The following is an 18,328-nucleotide window of genomic DNA, read 5'->3' as shown; positions in this document are numbered from 1 at the left end:
CTGAGGATCAGATTCCATCTTCAGAACCTATGACTGATGAAGCTGAGAAGGCAACTTCTCAGAAGGATTCTGCAATTGGGGGTTCTAGGCTTCTCAAGAGGCTTCGACGTATGACGGTTCCTGCAACTCCCAAGGAATCCAAATCAACAAGAAAGTACAAGAAACAGAGGGCACAGAGGCCAGTTTCAGATGATGAGGAGGAAGCAGCTAAGGAAGGGGATCAGGAATCTCTGATCTCACAAGACAAGGAATTTGCTCCAGTCACTTCTTCTCCATCAACTCCATCTCAGGAACCTGTATCTGACAAGGCTAATTCACCTTCTATATCTCTTGTTGATCCAGGCACAAGTGCTGAAATTGATATTCAGAACTTGGTTGTGCCTGAAATACTTTTCTTAGAAGCTCCAACAGCAAATAATCCTTCCACAACACCTGTTACTGATGCTGTTCAAACTCCTGAGTTATCACTAACACCTTCTCTGCATCAAGATGATGATCAGATTTTAGGTGAGCATCAGGATATGGCTGTTGATCAGAACTTAGTATCAGATCAGCAATTAGAGGATGTTGAAGCCTCCATTGCTACTCATACAGTTGTCTTATCAGAAGATACTGATTCTTTAAGTTCTGATGCTGCAAATGTTGGAGATACTGGTGAAGCTGCTACAACTGTAGATGCTGATGCAGCAGGTCCTTCAGGACATACTCCTCCACTGACTCTTCCTAAGTCTGAACTGCTAAAGGAGTTTGTTATCAGGGATACACCAGTACCTTGGAGTGAAACTCCTGCAGGTCAGGAGTGGACTAAGGAATGGAACTCAGTTTCATGTGTTCCAAATGCTTTACATCTTGCTGAGCACTTGACTAAAGCTAATGAAATGTTACATTCTGATGATTTTAAAATTCAGCTTAGAGTCACTGCATTGAGTACTAAACATCTACAAGGTCTTCATTCCAACACTCATGCAGAGCTACACAAGATTCAGGAGAACTTTATTAAACAGGAACAAGTTTGGAAACTTGATAAGAAAAAGTTCTTCCAACCTACCATTGACAGGGTTGCTTATATTGAGAAAACTCAAGAGAAGCAACAAGCTCAGATTGATCAAATTCTGACAAATCAAGCTTCTCAGCAATCGCAACTTACTGAAATCCAGACCTCAGTGGAACTACTTATCTCTCTTTTATTACCTGCTGATGCCAAAAAGGGGGAGAAGGTAATTAAGTCCAAATGCAAAACCAACAAGTCACTGCAAGGAAAGGATGATGGAAAAGATGACCAAGGAAACTCTGGAATGGGTAGTGGTCATAGTCAAGGTAGAAGGTTTACATCAAGACAAGCTAGTCACAGAACAAGTTCTGATACTGGGAAAAGAATAAGTTCTGCTGCTGGTAAAAGGATAAGTTCTGATGAATTTCTAGATCTTGATGAGGAAATGTCAAGACAGTTATTTCTTCAAGAAAATCCAGGGATGGACTTGGAAAGTTTAAAGGAAGAAGAAGCCAGACTTAAATCAGAGAAAGTCACATCTAAATCTGAAGCTTCTGGTAAAAAGTTACTTCCAAAACCTAAAGGCATTGTGATCAAAGAAAGGATACATACTGAAGAAACTTTGGCTAGATCACAACCACAGATAGATCCAAGATCCAAAGGTAAAGAAAAGGTTGGTGAACCTATCAAGCCTTATGTACCTCCTGAGGAAGAAGAAATTACTGATGGAAAAGATAATCTTGCTCTGACTTCAAGAAAAGTTCTTAAAACAACCTCTGACATGGCTCAAGTTGTTCAGAGTCAAGAAATTGTAAGTTCTGATATTCAGAAGAAGCAAGTAACCTCTGACAGTGCTCAAGTTAACTTGATATCAGAAAATAAATCTAAAACACTCCTACCAGGATTCACTAAAGCAAAACAGACTCAATCTTTGAAGACTACTTCAAGTGGTTTTGAAGCAAGAGTAGTTACTGGAAAGGAAGCTAGAGATAAAACTGGATTGGGAAGTGCTGATGAAAGAAGAGTACACAACACTACCGATGATCCAACTTCCTTGAGTGAACCAGGTATTGGAGCAACTCCTGAGAGATTGAATCAACTAGAATCTGTACAGATGGTTTACCATACCTACTTGAAAGAATACATCATGTTGTATTTCATGACAGATGGTAGGGTTTATCATATAAGACAAAATGTCATTCCGTTGAAGTATTTTGAAGAATTGGAGCATGTATTGTTCTTACTTCAAGTGGATGACAGAATAACAGAGACTGCTGCAAACTACTTAAAGGAACAGATTCAGAGACAGAAAAGACTTTATTCTGTTAAGTCTGACAGCAGATATGTTCCAAAGTACAGAAATCACAATGGTGATATTGTTGATATGAAGCCTAATACTGCACAGATCAGAACATATCTTGGTATTAAGGGGCTTGAATTCAATCTAGAGTCTAATAAAGCTTATGTCATAAGACTAGATCGGGAGTTGAGAAAAGCAAAGATTAATGATCTCAGAGCTGCAATATTTCAAACTGGTGAAGATACTGCAGAGCTTAAAGATGTCAAACGGAGAATGATTGATGAACTCAGATATGCTGAGAAATGTTTGTTGAAGAATTATCTCAGAACAACTCCTGACATCAGAGAGATCAGAAAATGATGAAGCCAAGTCGAAGATCTACAACTGCTTAAATTCTGATATTTATACAGATTGAAGTTGTTATCAGAAGTTGAATTGGTAAAAACTTTAAGGACTGTAAGTTGTAGTTATCTTGTCTATTTCTCATGCATTTGTACTTAATGTTTTTGACATCATCAAATATCTGTTAAACTTGTATATTTTGTTAATTTACAAGTTGGGGGAGATTGTTAGATATATTTGATAATGTCATGGCTAATATGTTTTATGTTTAGATTTCAGATCTTATTTGAACAGAACAAATCAGTACTTAACTGATCAGTACTTATACTGGAAGTCAGAACTTAAGGGATATCAGTACTTATGTTATCAGGAGATAGATATCAGAACTTAAGTGCTGAAGGACGATCAGATAAGGACAGTAGCTGATTAAAGTTAAGAAGATCAAGATAAACATAAGAAGAGATATGCATGAAGAAGGAATTCCGTGAAGAATGGAATACTTGGAATAGAAGATATCTGATTGATATATTTTAGGAAGCAGAATTATATTCCATATCAATTAGCGAATATCTTGTAACTGTGTAGTATATAAACACAGACATAGGGTTTACACTATAAGTGTTATCATTATCGAGAATATTATTTAATATAACTCTAGCAGCTCTCGTGATATTTTGTTCATCACTGAGAGATAACAGTTCCAGATTGTAACAGAGTTTATTGTTTAAATAAAGTTTGTTTTCTGTTACATAAGTTCTTGAAGTTTGATTTGATTGTAATAAACACTGTATTCACCCCCTCTACAGTGAAAGTGTGACCTAACACCATATATTCTCCTAACTATATTATAATCGTTCGTAATATTCTCTTAATTTTTTTTATAAAATCTTCCATTAAGATTTTTAAAATTAACTTACCATTATATTCTTCTAAAACTTCTACTTTTTATTTAAATCAACTTACCATCTTGATATTCTCATAAATTTTGTTTTACTACAATTTCTCCTCTTTCTTCTAAAATCAACTTACTATATTATATTTTTTTAGCCTATGAAATATTAAAAAAAGGAGATTTATTAATATTTATCATCATCCATAATATACTCCTAATGTTTATACAAAATTTTCCATTAAGATTTTTAAAATCAACGTTGTCATCATAATATTCTTCTTAAACTTTTACTTTTTTTTTTAAATCAACTTACCATCTTCATATTTTTCTAAATTTCCTTTTTAATATCATTTCTCCTCTTTTTCTTCTTAAGATGAACTTAATATATTATATTTTCCTGAAATTTTTCTTTTAATTTTTAGCCTATGAAATATTATAGTGACAAGTATCTATAAATATGTTTTCTCAATATTTTTTAAAATCGTTATATCTTTATTTATATATTGTATACATATATATTATAGTATAAAAGAAGATGAGGGCGGTGAGATGGCACCTCTCATATATATTTTTGTAATTTTCTCAAATTTTTATATTTTTAAATAAAAAAATATTACATTTATTATTGACTAATAAATAATATAATATTATGATATTAATATTTGTGAATAATGAGAGAGCGACTCATTGGAGTAAATATGTTTAACGAGATAATAGTTTTTTAAACTTTTTGATTTAGTATATATATTTATTATTCATAATTTCATAATAACAATAATCAAATAAAAAATTTAAAATTTAAAAAGGAAAAAAGTCTGAACATTATTTTAGAAGGGGCTGCGAAACCTCGAACATATTTACTCATTTTTTGTGTTGCAAATTAGGGCAGTTTGTGTCCTCACTTGCTGAAACTACGAATTAGGTACTATTATTCTGATCATTTTTTTGTCATGTAGTGAAGGTTTGAGTGATGCACTTCTAGTAGTTGATTTTCTGTTAACTTTCTGATTCTCTGAATGTTGTCTGAATTTTAATCGAAATGACTTGGCTTAATTTTTAGGTTTCAATATGGCCTGTTTATTAGTAACGAGTTGTTAACTAACTAGCTGTTAATATTTTCTTTTCTTTTTATTCGATTTAGTCTTTTTGTAGTTGGTAAAGTGGAATGTTGCTGCTTAGCTTATCTAATTTTGGGGACTGGGGAGTTACGAATCAATCCTGATTAAAGGCTTCAAGTTGTCCACATACTTTCTGAGTAAACTGGTTACAATTAGTACTAAGACTGTGCTGAGTTTTATAAAGAAAGAAGAACGGATTAGAAAGTAATTTTTTTTTTTTTATCTCTTTTTTTAAGTGAAAATTACGAAGTGAAATTATGCCAAATTTACATTAATCGTCACTTATTTTCATTATTTTTTAAAACTCGGGAATAGTGAAAATAATACTAGTATTTTACGTAAGTTACGGTTGTTTGCTCGGGAGGAGAAGGGGTAAGATTTTAGCCCGTCAGCCTCAAACCTCACATCAACATATTTACATCATTTTTTCAGTGGCAAATTAGGGCAGTTCGTGTCTTCACTTGCTGAAACTACGAATTAGGTATTCTTCTTGCCATTCATTTGTTCTCTGCTGAAGTTCTATCTCTTTGATAGGCTTCAACAAAAATTTCTCAGGATACTTGTACAACCGAAGTACTAATTGTTAATGAAGTAGTTTTTTATGTTTTGTTGTAATCGGTTATTTTTATACAGTAGTTTTATTATCCATTGTATGGATCAGTTTGGAAGATTTGGCTTTTATGTAGTGATCCTTTATAAGGTTTATGAAAGTTGTTAATATTTGGAATTGATTTCAATTATAGTGAATTGGTATGAGTTGCTAGTCTAGTTTTTTTTGGAATTTGTATTTGGCATTCTCTATTTTTACTGTATCTTGATTGACGTGTTTATATTACAGGGAAGAAGTGCAGCTAGTCCTGAGCTCCATTACATTATTTTACTTCGGTGTATTACGTTTGTTAAAAGAGTTAAGAAACCATTTTGTTCATTTTGATCTCAATCGCTTAAAGATTAGACCCCAGTATTTGTGTATTGCTTTTGCTTAATTTTTCTCTATATCTATGTATGCGTAGCATGTCGTGAGTTGATTAGAACTTAACAACACATTTTTTCCAAAACAAATCATTTACTAACAAATCAGAGTTTGGACAGCACTATTAAATATGATAACTATCCTTATCATAATAAGTACATAGGAAACAAGGTTCAACATTTGATTAGCGTAAAGGTGTCAAATATTGATCTTCTAGTGCACGTGATTTTAAAAAGAACTAATAGAAATAGCTATTGGAACAACTATTTTTTATTTTTTATTTTTTATGTAGTGATCCATTTAAGGTTTATATAAGTTCTTAATTTTTGGAATTGATTTCAATTATAGTCAATTAGCATGAGTTGCTAGTCTATTTTTTTTTTTTTTTTAATTTGTATTTGGCATTCTCTATTTAACTTTTTTTGTGATTTTTTTCTGGAATGTTACAGGTAAAAAATGGCAGAAAATCTATTAAATTTGGATTTTTTTTAAAGTACAAATTTGATGGTGCTATTATAAATGCTACAAAAGTTATATTTTATGATACACATACTCCTTACATTTACATAGAGTTTCTAGAAGTGCTATTGAAGTTTTGCACTTGGATCGACTTCTATAGCACATCAAAAATCACGCCATATAAGTGATGTAAGCCTAGAAAAACACTATGCAAACTAACTGAACTTACATAATGCAAGTTAAGCAATGAGCGCTTTGCAAGAGTTAAATTCTGTTGTAGTGAAACAAACACACATATCAGCAGCTGATTATCAATTATATTCTTAGGTGTTGCCCCGGACATTATCAAATGCTTGACGGCTCCTTAATTTTGAAGTTCATGTAAGTTTGTGAAAGTTACAAAGTTTAAATTTTGAAACACGCTTTTCTAATTTCATAACAATTCACTGTTTTCAATTCGGCATCCATTATTTAATAAATGGCTCTTTTAAAAAAAAATTGATCTTGACCGCCATCACACATAGGGAGTGCTATCTGTAATTTAGGGTTATTTCCAAATTCATAACCTGGTGCTTCATTTTCTTTCTGTCTGTTCCTTCTAGTAAATTTGGCACAGTAGCAATAGCACGGTGGTCATTTAGTTCACATTTGAATACGAAATTACGGTGCTCATTAAGGCATATTCATATGGAGGATAAGTGTAGAAGCGGCTCAAGGGGCGCCTTGGTTGTTTTGGAAGGTTTAGATCGTTGTGGTAAGACTTCACAGTCCACCAGACTTGTCAAGAAATTGGATGAGTTAGGGTATCCAGCTGAATTGTTCAGGTTTCCCGATAGAAATACTGTTATTGGCAGGATGATCTCGTCATATCTCAACAGTGATTCTCAGTTGGATGATCATACTGTTCATCTACTTTTTAGTGCAAACCGCTGGGAGAAGAGGTGTGTTTTTGTATTATGTTTCACATAATTTTTTATCTTTTATATATTTTCCTTGACCGAATTCATATGTAAAAACTGGATATTGGTAGGGTTGTTTTATGTGTTTTAAGAAATTCATGATTGAGATTTATGGAAGAGCTTGTTCCCAACTGAACAGTGTTTGCTAAACTCACTTTATTTGATGCTCAATTATTTAGTATAGTAATAGTTCCTGGGTATATCCATTTAAGACATAAACAGAATAAATGTATGTCATTATCCAGAAAAATTCATCTAGATAACATTTGTTGTCGAATTTGTTCACTGATTGCTAATATGACCGATCATTTCGGCTTGGCTTGTGGGAAATCCCCAAATATTCAGTACAAACTCTTTTAACTTACACAGTACTATATTCATCGTGTTACCTTGCATTTGGAATTTCATATTTCATGTTTTGGATAGTTGATGATTTAATAAAGTAGAGATTAATTTGAGCTCTTAGTTGTGGCGGCCAGAAGAGTACCTTATTCTGGACATTTTTTGCAGATCACTTATGGAATCTAAGTTGCAGAGTGGAATAACTCTTATTGTTGATCGCTATGCATACTCAGGGGTGGCATTTTCAGCAGCGAAAGGACTTGATATTGAATGGTGCAAGGTGATAACCATTTTGTATGTTGTCAGAATGAGGTTCATTTTTTTGTTGTGTATCACAAAACACTGACGTCTTGTGCAGGCTCCAGACATGGGATTGGTAGCTCCTGATTTGGTGCTGTACCTTGACATATCTCCAGAGGTACTACTGTAATGTCTATAAAGTATTGGGAAAATCCAGAATGTGATTTTTTTTATAATTGCTGCTTGGTAGGTTTTCCTGATGCACTTACAAGTTTTGTTCTGATTAGTTTAAGTTATAAGTGAGTATACAAGTGCATATGATACAGGCTTGCACAGTAGCTGTATGTTTCAATAGGGCTTTGCTTCGGTATGAACCTTTCTGGTATGAGAAGAAGAATATATAATAGCATTCTGTGAAAATAGCCAATTGTAATTTGCAGAAATTGTAGACTAATTGAAGGTAAATAACATGTTTATTCTAGGATGAGATTGTTGGCACAACAACATTCAGCATTCTAGGATGTGCTAGTTTAATAGAGTGCCCTTGTGTGTCTCCTTGCTCTTATTCTATAGTTCAACCCGTCTCACTGCTTTGCTAACTCCTATAAGCTAATTGAAATGATCAGAAAGCTTCTGAAAGAGGTGGCTATGGTGGTGAGAGATACGAGCAGCTTGAGTTCCAAAAGAAAGTTGCCAACGCATACCAGGTTCTTCGCGATGCCTCATGGAAGGTAATTAGTTCTAGGGATTAGCTGCTCTGATTCTTATGTCTATAGACTGTATTTTATTATTAAATGTAGACTTTTTTCTCTCTTTTCCATTCTGTTGTAGTATACTATATATGTTTTAAAAAAGTACAAGTAAAGATCATTTCCTTTTAAATTGGACTATATAACCATGGGCAGCATCTCAGTTAGATTTTGGTGGTTGGTTGTTGGCATATGATATCGGAAGTAGAACCCTTTCTTTAATTATGCACTGACCTGTTGATAATTACTGCAGATAATTGATGCTAACCTTTCTGTAGAAGATGTCGAGGAGCAGATGAGGGGCAGTGTATTAGATTGTGCGAAGACATGCAGAGATGGAAAATCTCTCTCCCAACTCTGGTTGAAGTAAAACTTTTTCATACTTTTGAAATTTCGACTTTTATTACTGAATGTTTTTGGTTTGGTATCCTAATTAATTGGATACTCTTTCTTGTTTCTGCATCAACACCATTCTTCTCTTTATTAAATTGTTCAGCTGTGCTGAATTATTGTTTAGATGTATTAATTTTTGCGATTTTTTATAGACTTTACAGTTGAAACTTGTATAAGCTAAACATGTTTGAAGCCTGATTTAGGTATTGGGTAGTGCTATGAATGATCTCAATACATTAATGATGTACTGTCTTATATTTTCTTATAATTCTTAAACTTATATATATATTTTTTTTTATATATTTTTACGCTTTTAAACTCAAAAAGTTCATTTTCAGTTTTTAAAGAAGTAGCTAAAGATTTTAATATCAAAGCTCATTGAAACATTATTTTCTTTAATTAGACCTAAAACCGTACAAAAATGAAAAATATTAACAAATGAACAAACATAATTTATCTATATTTTCTAACAATACAATAATTTTTGACAACAAAGTTTCGATACTAAATTTTACAAAATCAATTTTGACTATGATGCGGGTATAAGATTGACATATTCCTGTGTTAAGTGTGGAAAATATATTTTTCTACCGGTCCAAAATCCAGAATTTCCTTGGCACTAAAAGATACCATGGAAGATTCCAAGGAATCATTCCTATATACTCATTTACACAGATTTTTCTTACACTCATGCCATCATACCAACTAACATTGACCCATGGTAAGTGATTTAGTCTGCACGATTAAGTAAATTGTCGGTTCTAAAAATTATCGATTTTATGAGTACTATTAGATAGTTTAGAGTTTATTTTTTGTTGTCCGAGTTACCGGATTCGACTTTGATTTATTCTAAGAATTTCTTAGACCAAATATTTAATTATAAGATTATAGGTCATATTAGTAAAAAAAAAATGACCGATTTTACCGTTTAATCATTCGGTTATTTGTTATAAAATACTCTACCGATTTAATTTTTTAAAATCCGATTAATCATACATAATTTTCTTAACTAACATATCAAGTTTAATAAATTGATATCATTATAGTCGCATCTGATTGATAATCTAATTAATTATCAATTAATAGTTACTAAATTCGATTCCCGTATTTTAGAACATTGCTAGTTACTACTCTTTAGTCACGAGGCATGACTCTGGACTTCACAACCGAATATGCCGAGAATTATTTTACTTCCAATGCCTCTTTCATTAACTTTCGTAACTGCCACTCTATCACGCCAGGCATATGCTCTCTAAATATTCCAACTTCTATATATAAATCACCCCACCAATTCATATCCACTCTTCATCTTAAAATACAATGAAGTTCGGGAAGAGGTTGAAGCAACACATTCAAGAAACGTTCCCGGACTGGCGTGACAAGTTTTTATCGTACAAAAATTTAAAACAAATTATTCCGTCGTTGTCGGATGGATCGAATGAGTGTGGGAAATCGGAGGAAGAGTTTGTGTGCTTGTTGAATTGTGAGATTGAGAAGTTTAATGCATTTTTCATGGAACAAGAAGAAGATTTTATTATCCGCAACAAGGTAATATTTTATTAAGGTCTTTTTAGTAGGTCGAGATATTTTGGTCTACGAATATTAGTATGGTCTTTCTAATACATTTATAGGTCGAGATACTTTGGTTTAAGTATCGAATGTTGAAGCTAAATTAGTTTATATTTGAACGAGAACGTGTTTACGTAATATGGTGCAGGAGCTGCAGCAGAGACTGGGCAAGATGATCGACAAATGGGGGCCAATGGGAGATCAAGAATCTGATATAGATTATAAAGATGAAATGGCAAGGATTAGGAAAGATGTAGTTGATTTTCATGGAGAAATGGTGCTTCTAATGAACTATAGTAATATTAATTACACAGGTATTCATCATTTTAACCTAAATTCATATTCTATTAATTTGATATTTGGATCCTGTGAAAAGAACATACATCAGTTCTGCATTACTTTCTGTTTTGGATCATGGGAATTCAAGCCGGTTAACGGGAATGGGAATGACGTTCTAGTACATTTTTGTACTGAAATCTCATTCCTGTTAACCGGGTAGGAATCCCATGATCCAGACAGACACTTATTAAGTTCCGAATCATCAATTAGACAATCTCTAATTTAGCAGCGGATTTCTTGATCCTTTCCAGATCAAAATTTTATGAATTGACAATCTGTAATTAGAAAATTACCATATAAATTGTAAATAAATGAACTTGCATTGACCTCTGCGTGCACACACATATGGACGATACTGATTTCAGGCTTCGTATAGGTTTAGCGAAGATATTAAAGAAGTACGACAAAAGAACAGGAGGGCTGCTGCGTTTGCCATTTATTCAGATGATTTTAGAGCAGCCATTCTTCATAACTGATCCCATTTCCAAGCTCATCAAAGAATGTGAAAGCAGTATCGATGCAATGTTCCCTGTCGCGGCCTCAAAGAAGAAACGAAAGAGAGAAGAAGAAGAAGAAGCGATTGTTGTAACCGGAGGGTTAGTTTTCAGAAATACAGTTGCAGCTCTGCAAACTATGCAAGAACTGAGAAAAGGCAGCTCTACTTATGGTCATTTTTCTCTGCCGCCTCTGAAACTTCCGGACTCGGACTTCTTCTCATCATTTCAGCTGCATTCTCCCATAGCCATAGTTTAGATGAATACGAAAATTTGTAGTTATAGGAATTTTAAAATTGCTACAAGATGAAGAGCTTTGAATGTTGTTACTATATCTATTACAGAAAATCCTAACTAGGAGGTGTTGAATTTTCGATTTCGAAAGAGACATCTGTTGAGCAAATAGTGTGGTTTCCAGTTAAAATCTCTAGAGTTCAATGTATGAAAGTTGAAACTTCATTGTTATTGTGATATTAGATGATTTTATGTACAAATTATGCTAATCCCTTTTGGATTATGTAAGATAATTGGATTTTTACTGTGCTTTCAAGACATGGGCTTGGACATAGGTTGCAGTCCAATCTTAGTTATAAAATTACACATTGTTAATTAACTGATTCATAATTTATTAATTCGTACTTTTTCTTCGGTTAGTATGAATATTTGTGATAATCAGAAATTTTTTGTAAGAATTTAAAGTAATGACATTTGAAAGTAAAGTATCCGTTTTTACGGACGAAACTATTGTTGTTTTTTCGCTAATTAATTACACACGAACTAGTCCAAAATTATTATTTCTTTATTATACATTTCTAATACCCCTCTATTATATTAAATTTTATACATTACTTTTTGGCACGTTTTTCAATACTATTTTAAAGCATAACTCCATAATATTTTTTTAATTTTTTTTTAAGAATAAAAGTTTTATATTTAAACTTTTATTCAAAAAAAATTAAAAAAGTTACGAAACTATATATTTTTTTTTAATTGATTACACACACCGAAAGTCGAACTCCTGACACCCCGTAAAGGAATACGAAACTATATTTTATAAAAGTCTCGAAATGCGTGCAAGTACTACATCAGTACTAGATGTATATAATCTAGACAGACGGAGGGAGTAATCTATACTATACTATTATAAGCGAAACATGGTTTCGTTTGTTCGGTTAGTTAACACCTTCCTTTTTATATAACAAAATAATTAATAAATCAAGGAAAAATTAAAAAATCAATATTAAGAAAAACAATACAAAATCATTCAAATACACTACTGCTATTCTATTCAAGACTGCCACTTTGCATCCGCACAGCGAAGCGATCTAGAGAGGCCATATTAAGAGGACTTATTAAGATTTTTACTATCTAAATTTTGAATACTTCAATAATATAATATATACAAAATAATAGGTAAATATTTTAATTTCATTAATCTCAATAATATATACTTAATATTTTTTTTTAATTTATTTTCATATAAAGTAATAAAATTACAAATATTATAATAATTAGTCCGTGTATTGGATGGTTTATAGGTTTATAGGCTAGTATATATGAAACGTGACCATCTATGATCTTTTATACAAAAGGTCAATTTTCGTCACTATGTTAAAACATCATCAATATTGAATCTAGAAATCTGATTTATAATATTATCACATCTAACATGTCACTCCTCATTTCTTGGATTAGTATGCCGGTGTTCCCCGGCCCCTTACTAGATGCTCCCCGGGTTGAGAATCAATCCGAACAATCTCACCTATTCCGTTTACCTTGATAAATCACGCATACTTCTGATCCCAGTGCATGGAACATAGTGTAGTACACATAATATCAAGCTCACTTCAACAGTTGTCATGTTCTCTGAGGAGGAGATTGTGGGGTTTCTGCAAGCTCATATGTCCAGTTGTTTGTCTGATTGTCTAGGTCTTGTTCTAACGTGCGAGAAATATTAACAAAAGTAGCTTCTCACAAATCTACTTCTTAATAAAGGCCAAAATAATTGTTTTATATAGCATTGACAATTGATTTATCTTTTATATTTTTAATATGCCAATAAAACTAGATATCAAGATATCATGTCCCCTCTTGAACTTTTCTGCATATGCAAGTAGATTTATGGAGTGCCTATCGGAACCAAACCAAATATACTCGGTATATCTCGCTTACAGTTGATGACTATGACTCTACTAGTGTAACATTCGAAGACGAAATGTAGATATGAAACTTAAAAATATGCATTAATTAGAAGACCCAAAAGCTATCAAATTTAGCAAGCCTAATAGCTACATAGCTTCACAGTTCACATACAAAATTAGCAAATTTAAAATCATAGCAAGGTACATTAGAAGATTATAGACTTAAATCAGACAGTTAAGAGGCACCTTTAAATTAAGTTGAATTGATGAATCTTAATATAAGATAATGCCAATGGCTCAGCATCTCCAAGCCGAAACTGAGATGAGCTCCCTTCGTTGCCAACAGAGAACAAGCGAAGACTGTCTCTTTTCTACGTGATATCCCTGGACAGGAGTCCTCTTCACCACACATTCAGCTTGGGACTCTGTGAAGTTGCTGAAACCTAGTGGAGAGAAACCTGAAGACAAAAAGAGAGTCCTCCAATGCTGAGATTTTTCTGGAGAACGATAACGATTCATTACAATTTTCTCAATGCCCGGTTGCAGCAAGAACCTCTCGATTTTATTCAGTGCATCATGGTTCAAGTTTACAGCATCTAAAGATTCGAGCAAGTTTGTATAGGACTGCACAACATGAATGACATGGTTAGGAAATGGGAGGTCAGTTCTATCACAGCCCCTATCAGCAGAAACTACGATTTTAGGAGAGAGTTGCTTTATAAATCGCAAAACCATAGGGAGAGATACTTGTTGATTGAAAAAGGAACCAGCAGGGAGATTAACTGCAACTGCATCACTCTCTGAAACATGAAGAGGCAATGACCACAACGTAGAAGCCAAAGCATCAAGGCTAACAATCTCAAACTCAAATCCCATATTTATTTCATTAGCAAAATGATTCAAATTCTCTCTTGTGAGGCCAAGCTCAAGCTGGTCATGGGGTGTGGATGGAGAGGCGAACGCAGTGATCTTAAGCAAAGGCACACCATCATTCTTTAAGGCAAGTTCTTGCATAAAAGATGCCCATTGTCCACCATACCCAATATCGAAATCAATTATATGAATTCGATCAAACCCATCCGTTGCTTCAAGAAGAGCTTGGTTGCAAGTAAAATTGGCAAATTGCAGTACAGGTGAAATTTCAGAAAATGATTTATAAGCACCAATCTTGAAGATAAGATTAAAAGGTGAAGAATTACTTGTCGACAAGGGATTCATGTTGTTGTTTGTCTGAAGGAGCAGTTGTAAAGCTTCCTTACAGTAATAGGCAGACCTTAAAAAAGGCTTACCAATTGGAGATAGCTGGTGATTGAGCCGCGCCAATATCCCTTGCAAAAGTATAACATTTCCTGACAAAAGCAATTCAGATGCCTTAAAAAGTTGATCAATTATCGCCTGTTGTTGCAACTGTTGTTGTCCAATATCATCCCGAACAAATTTAGGCCTAGCTACCACTGATGACCTTTGTTGAGAAATATTTTGAACACCTGGAAATGAATTTTGCTGATGTTGTTGCTGTCTTCCACTGAAAACCTCTTGGCCCGAATCAAGAAATGGGCCTTTTGGCACCGGAGAGGTGGATTCAAGGTTACCAGAATTGTGCCTCTTGGGATGAGGAGGCACAAAAAGTTGTTCATCTTGTTGAGTATCATTATATGAAACTGGCAAGAAAAATGATGGATTTTGATTTTGTAGTGCTTGATTCTGGTTAATCAACATTTGGGGATTGTAAATTTGCTGCGGTTGATTCACAGTAGACCCAACATTATTTTCCAACAGCGAAAACATAGGATTTTGAGCATTAGTAAAATCGGTGGTGACTTTCTGAGGATAACTTGTTGGCATCAAATGTGCAGAACTTGAACCAATTGTATTACTATTTTCCAATCCAAAACCTTGATTCATCCCACCAAAACCAACATTAAAATCGTAATCACCACCGCCAATTTGAAGCACTTTGTTAAGCCCTAAAGAAGGATCTTCAACATCCCCCATGATCCAACCAAGAACGGATTGTTCTTGACTAGGTGAGGCTGCAGCAGATTCCGACAACACACTCTCCCAATCTTCCATTCCCAGCCCACATTTCTCTATACTCCGGTGCCTATCCCCACCACCAGAGACCTCCTGAATTTGTTGACCAACTACATTGATGGAGCTGTTGGCTTCATTTTGAGCCCAGTTTGAAGATGGTTTGCCTGAAACTGCCGCCACCGCAGCCGTGTCGGTAGAACAACCCCCACCACCACCACCAGCCCTACCACTGCCTAAAGATGAAGACAGGGTTGAAGTTGAAGTAGGAGGATTTGGACTACTTATATTGTCTAAAACACTAGTAGGCTCAACAAGTGTAGTTTGAGTGAATTGGTTCTTGTAAAAATATGGATCTGATAAACAAGATGGACTTAAATCTTTAAAAACTAAAGAATCAAACCCCCTCTTCCCCTGAAAATCAAAGGGCAAGTGCATATCCTTCATCTAAACAAAACCATCCAGTTAACTCTCTCTCTCTGTTCTTGAAACTCCTTTATACAAATCTCTCTCTCTCTCTCTCTCTCTCTCTCTCCTAGTTCTTGAAACTCCTTTATACAAATCTCTCTCTCCTGCTCTTGAACCTCTTTAAGCAAACACTAACCAATAAAAATCAAATCTTGAAGAAAACCAACAACTAATACAAGTTATTATTATATCTAAATGTATATATAAAAGTGAGGAAAGATTGCAGAGCTCTGAGCTAATGTTGCAGCCAATCAAAATCACAAACTAAAGTCCTAAACAATCATAATCAAGTGTTCAAGAAAAACCCATTAGCAATCTATAAAAAGAAAGTACAAGAACAAAACAGAAAAGATGGTAAAGTACTTGCCAGTTGCCTCCAACCAAAGTTTCCAACTTGTCAAATATTAAGACACCAAGGAAATAAAAGCCCTATTTAGCCTTACCCTTCAAAACAAAAATATCTTTAAATTTGTACTTATTTTTATCTCAAATACATAAATACTTTTATAATCATAAAATAGAACTTATCATGTATTTATAGTTTTACTTTTAGAAATGTTATTTCTATAATCATTTATTCCCATAGTAAAAGAGTTTAAAATCGAATACTTATTATGTACTTATGAGCATTTTTCTCGATTCAGATAATTTTTATTATATATTATTTTTTCGAGTAAGAATACTTATTTTAAAAGCTAATAGTAAAAGTTTGTAGCTTTTGGTGATTGAAAGGGATACTTGACTTGAAGCAGTTAACAAAAGCATGATGACAGGTTAAGAAAAGAGACACACAAAACACACCAACTAATCATAACCCATTAAAACCTTGATTTTTTGACCCCAATTATTGTAAGTTTCTCAACTATTTGTGCCGTCTAAAATTATAAAAATGCATGGTTTCAGACAAACAAAAACATCTCATTTTATTACTCTTCTCTGTCACATGCATCCAACTTTGCTAAAAAAAGTCTCAACATTTTAATATTGAAACTTGTTTTGTTTAGTCTGCAAGATATTAAAAGAAATTTCATGTGTAATGTTTTGTGTCCTTTTTTTTCACCTGCATTATTTTTTGCAGTATTCATATGTTTCTTTGAAAAGTAAGTCTTGTGAAAGTGTTCAAAAACGGATCGTTTCAATCCGATTAACTGAAATTTCACTATAATATAAGACATCCAACGAGTTTAAATTATGAAAAATGCTAGAAACCACAAATTTGTATCCCAAAAAATTTCCCAAATTTAATGTGTCACGTAAAATTTGGCAATCTTTTTAATAATAATATGAGACTCCACATGCATTCATATCATCCACGAATCAAAATAAGTCATGTGTCAGTAACGTCATTTTGTAAAAATTTGGGAAAGATATTTGAGATAAATATCCCTTATTTTTTAAGAATGATATTAATAGTAGAATAAAACAAGTTAAAATTAGATAAGGACTTACAATACATTTATTAATCCAAAAATCTATTACAAAGGTGTTTATTACAAAGCGCACTTAACGGAGGTCCAAAAGTCAATAAACTCCAATACTAAATACTCGAACTTAAATGATATCCAGCTCGAATATTTGAACCTGAAATTGTAAATAATGAGTTATACAGCCAGCAACAAATCAATCAATCCGACTATTAGGCCAAACAACATACATATAACAAAATACAAAATTTTTACGATATGATAATAAAATGTGAAATAATCACTTTTGATACATATTCTTATTCTTATTTTTATTCGAAACATACGATCATATATCACATAACAACAATAATTTAAAACTCATGATTCATGTCACGACCACTACAACCCACCGATAACGGTCCTAATTTTTATAAAAAATGTCACTACAATCCGGTGACTTGATCCTAAATTTTATTCGATATTTTCACAAAACAGGGTATAAATCAAAAATTCAAAAATATCGTCTCGACAAAACATATATACAGCAATATGTATACTATAACACATGTCTTGTTTGATTCTTGATGGTCAAATTGACCGAACTTTGACCGTAAATAAAAATTTATTTTTTAATTATTTTGAAAAACTGAAAAATACATATTAAAGGACGTTAAACATCCTTTCAAATGATATAATTTTTATAAATACTTTCGATAATCCATTATGTGAAATTTTCAGTCAAAGTTGGCTCAATTTGACCGTAAAAAGTCAAACAAGACAGATAAATTGAGACTGACAGAATAATACTTTCAAATATGTCATCACTTAGCCCAAATTTAATCAAATATATACACGTAACACATAATTTAAAAAATACTAACAAAATTGATCGAAAACTGATCTCGAAACCTGACCATTGTAATTCACTAAATAAGGGATGATAATTTTAACATTAATATGTTACTACTCAAATAATACAATAGGTACATGTAAAATATGTCTTAAATCTAAAATATACATAAAATATATTATTTATGTATTGGATTTTAATCGGGTTTTGGATTTCGGATCTGATCTAGATTGAGTTTCAGATTTCGGATCCTGTATCGGTTGAAATCCAAA

At 33.0% G+C, this 18,328-nt stretch overlaps 3 protein-coding genes across 6 annotated transcripts; 2 read left to right on the top strand and 1 right to left on the bottom strand.

Moving 5' to 3' along the window:
- Positions 1-4,391: 4,391 nt before the first annotated feature.
- Positions 4,392-9,001, top strand: LOC141660075 (thymidylate kinase-like). Of its 4 annotated transcripts, none has more exons than XM_074467044.1 (8): positions 4,392-4,447; positions 5,482-5,550; positions 6,403-6,456; positions 6,678-7,016; positions 7,545-7,656; positions 7,735-7,794; positions 8,243-8,347; positions 8,619-9,001. In XM_074467044.1, the coding sequence occupies exons 3-8, from the start codon at positions 6,425-6,427 to the stop codon at positions 8,733-8,735; spliced, it is 765 nt and encodes a 254-aa protein (XP_074323145.1). In that variant the 5' UTR covers positions 4,392-4,447; positions 5,482-5,550; positions 6,403-6,424; the 3' UTR covers positions 8,736-9,001. The 4 variants fall into 4 exon arrangements, with proteins under 4 accessions (XP_074323145.1, XP_074323137.1, XP_074323141.1 ...); XM_074467036.1 differs by lacking the exon at positions 4,392-4,447 and adding an exon at positions 4,876-5,124; XM_074467040.1 differs by lacking the exons at positions 4,392-4,447; positions 5,482-5,550 and adding an exon at positions 4,876-5,124.
- Positions 9,002-9,999: 998 nt separating this feature from the next.
- Positions 10,000-11,773, top strand: LOC141719034 (SPX domain-containing protein 3). The gene is made up of 3 exons (XM_074521420.1): positions 10,000-10,306; positions 10,476-10,641; positions 11,043-11,773. The coding sequence occupies exons 1-3, from the start codon at positions 10,079-10,081 to the stop codon at positions 11,417-11,419; spliced, it is 771 nt and encodes a 256-aa protein (XP_074377521.1). The 5' UTR covers positions 10,000-10,078; the 3' UTR covers positions 11,420-11,773.
- Positions 11,774-13,384: 1,611 nt separating this feature from the next.
- Positions 13,385-16,211, bottom strand: LOC141660069 (scarecrow-like protein 6). Its single transcript, XM_074467031.1, has one exon. It carries the CDS (start codon positions 15,777-15,779, stop codon positions 13,599-13,601), a length of 2,181 nt encoding a protein of 726 aa, XP_074323132.1. The 5' UTR covers positions 15,780-16,211; the 3' UTR covers positions 13,385-13,598.
- Positions 16,212-18,328: the final 2,117 nt, after the last annotated feature.

The sequence above is a fragment of the Apium graveolens genome, chromosome 1 (assembly GCF_009905375.1).
Source record: "Apium graveolens cultivar Ventura chromosome 1, ASM990537v1, whole genome shotgun sequence".
NCBI classification, from domain to species: Eukaryota; Viridiplantae; Streptophyta; class Magnoliopsida; order Apiales; family Apiaceae; genus Apium; species Apium graveolens.
The sequence above is the reverse complement of the archived record's forward strand: the minus strand, read 5'-3'. Positions and strand labels throughout refer to the sequence as shown.

What these genes read in the sequence shown, in the direction of transcription:
- LOC141660075 (XM_074467044.1), top strand. Translation starts at nt 6,425, where the DNA reads ATGCTTGACGGCTCCTTAATTTTGAAGTTCAT. An exon ending in TCCTTAATTTTGAAGTTCAT is followed by an intron (nt 6,457 to 6,677) that starts GTAAGTTTGTGA and finishes TGTTCCTTCTAG; the next exon opens with TAAATTTGGCACAGTAGCAA. An exon ending in ACCTTGACATATCTCCAGAG is followed by an intron (nt 7,795 to 8,242) that starts GTACTACTGTAA and finishes TGAAATGATCAG; the next exon opens with AAAGCTTCTGAAAGAGGTGG.
- LOC141719034 (XM_074521420.1), top strand. Translation starts at nt 10,079, where the DNA reads ATGAAGTTCGGGAAGAGGTTGAAGCAACACATTCAAGAAACGTTCCCG. An exon ending in ATTTTATTATCCGCAACAAG is followed by an intron (nt 10,307 to 10,475) that starts GTAATATTTTAT and finishes AATATGGTGCAG; the next exon opens with GAGCTGCAGCAGAGACTGGG. An exon ending in TAGTAATATTAATTACACAG is followed by an intron (nt 10,642 to 11,042) that starts GTATTCATCATT and finishes GGCTTCGTATAG; the next exon opens with GTTTAGCGAAGATATTAAAG.
- LOC141660069 (XM_074467031.1), bottom strand. Translation starts at nt 15,779, where the DNA reads ATGAAGGATATGCACTTGCCCTTTGATTTTCAGGGGAAGAGGGGGTTT.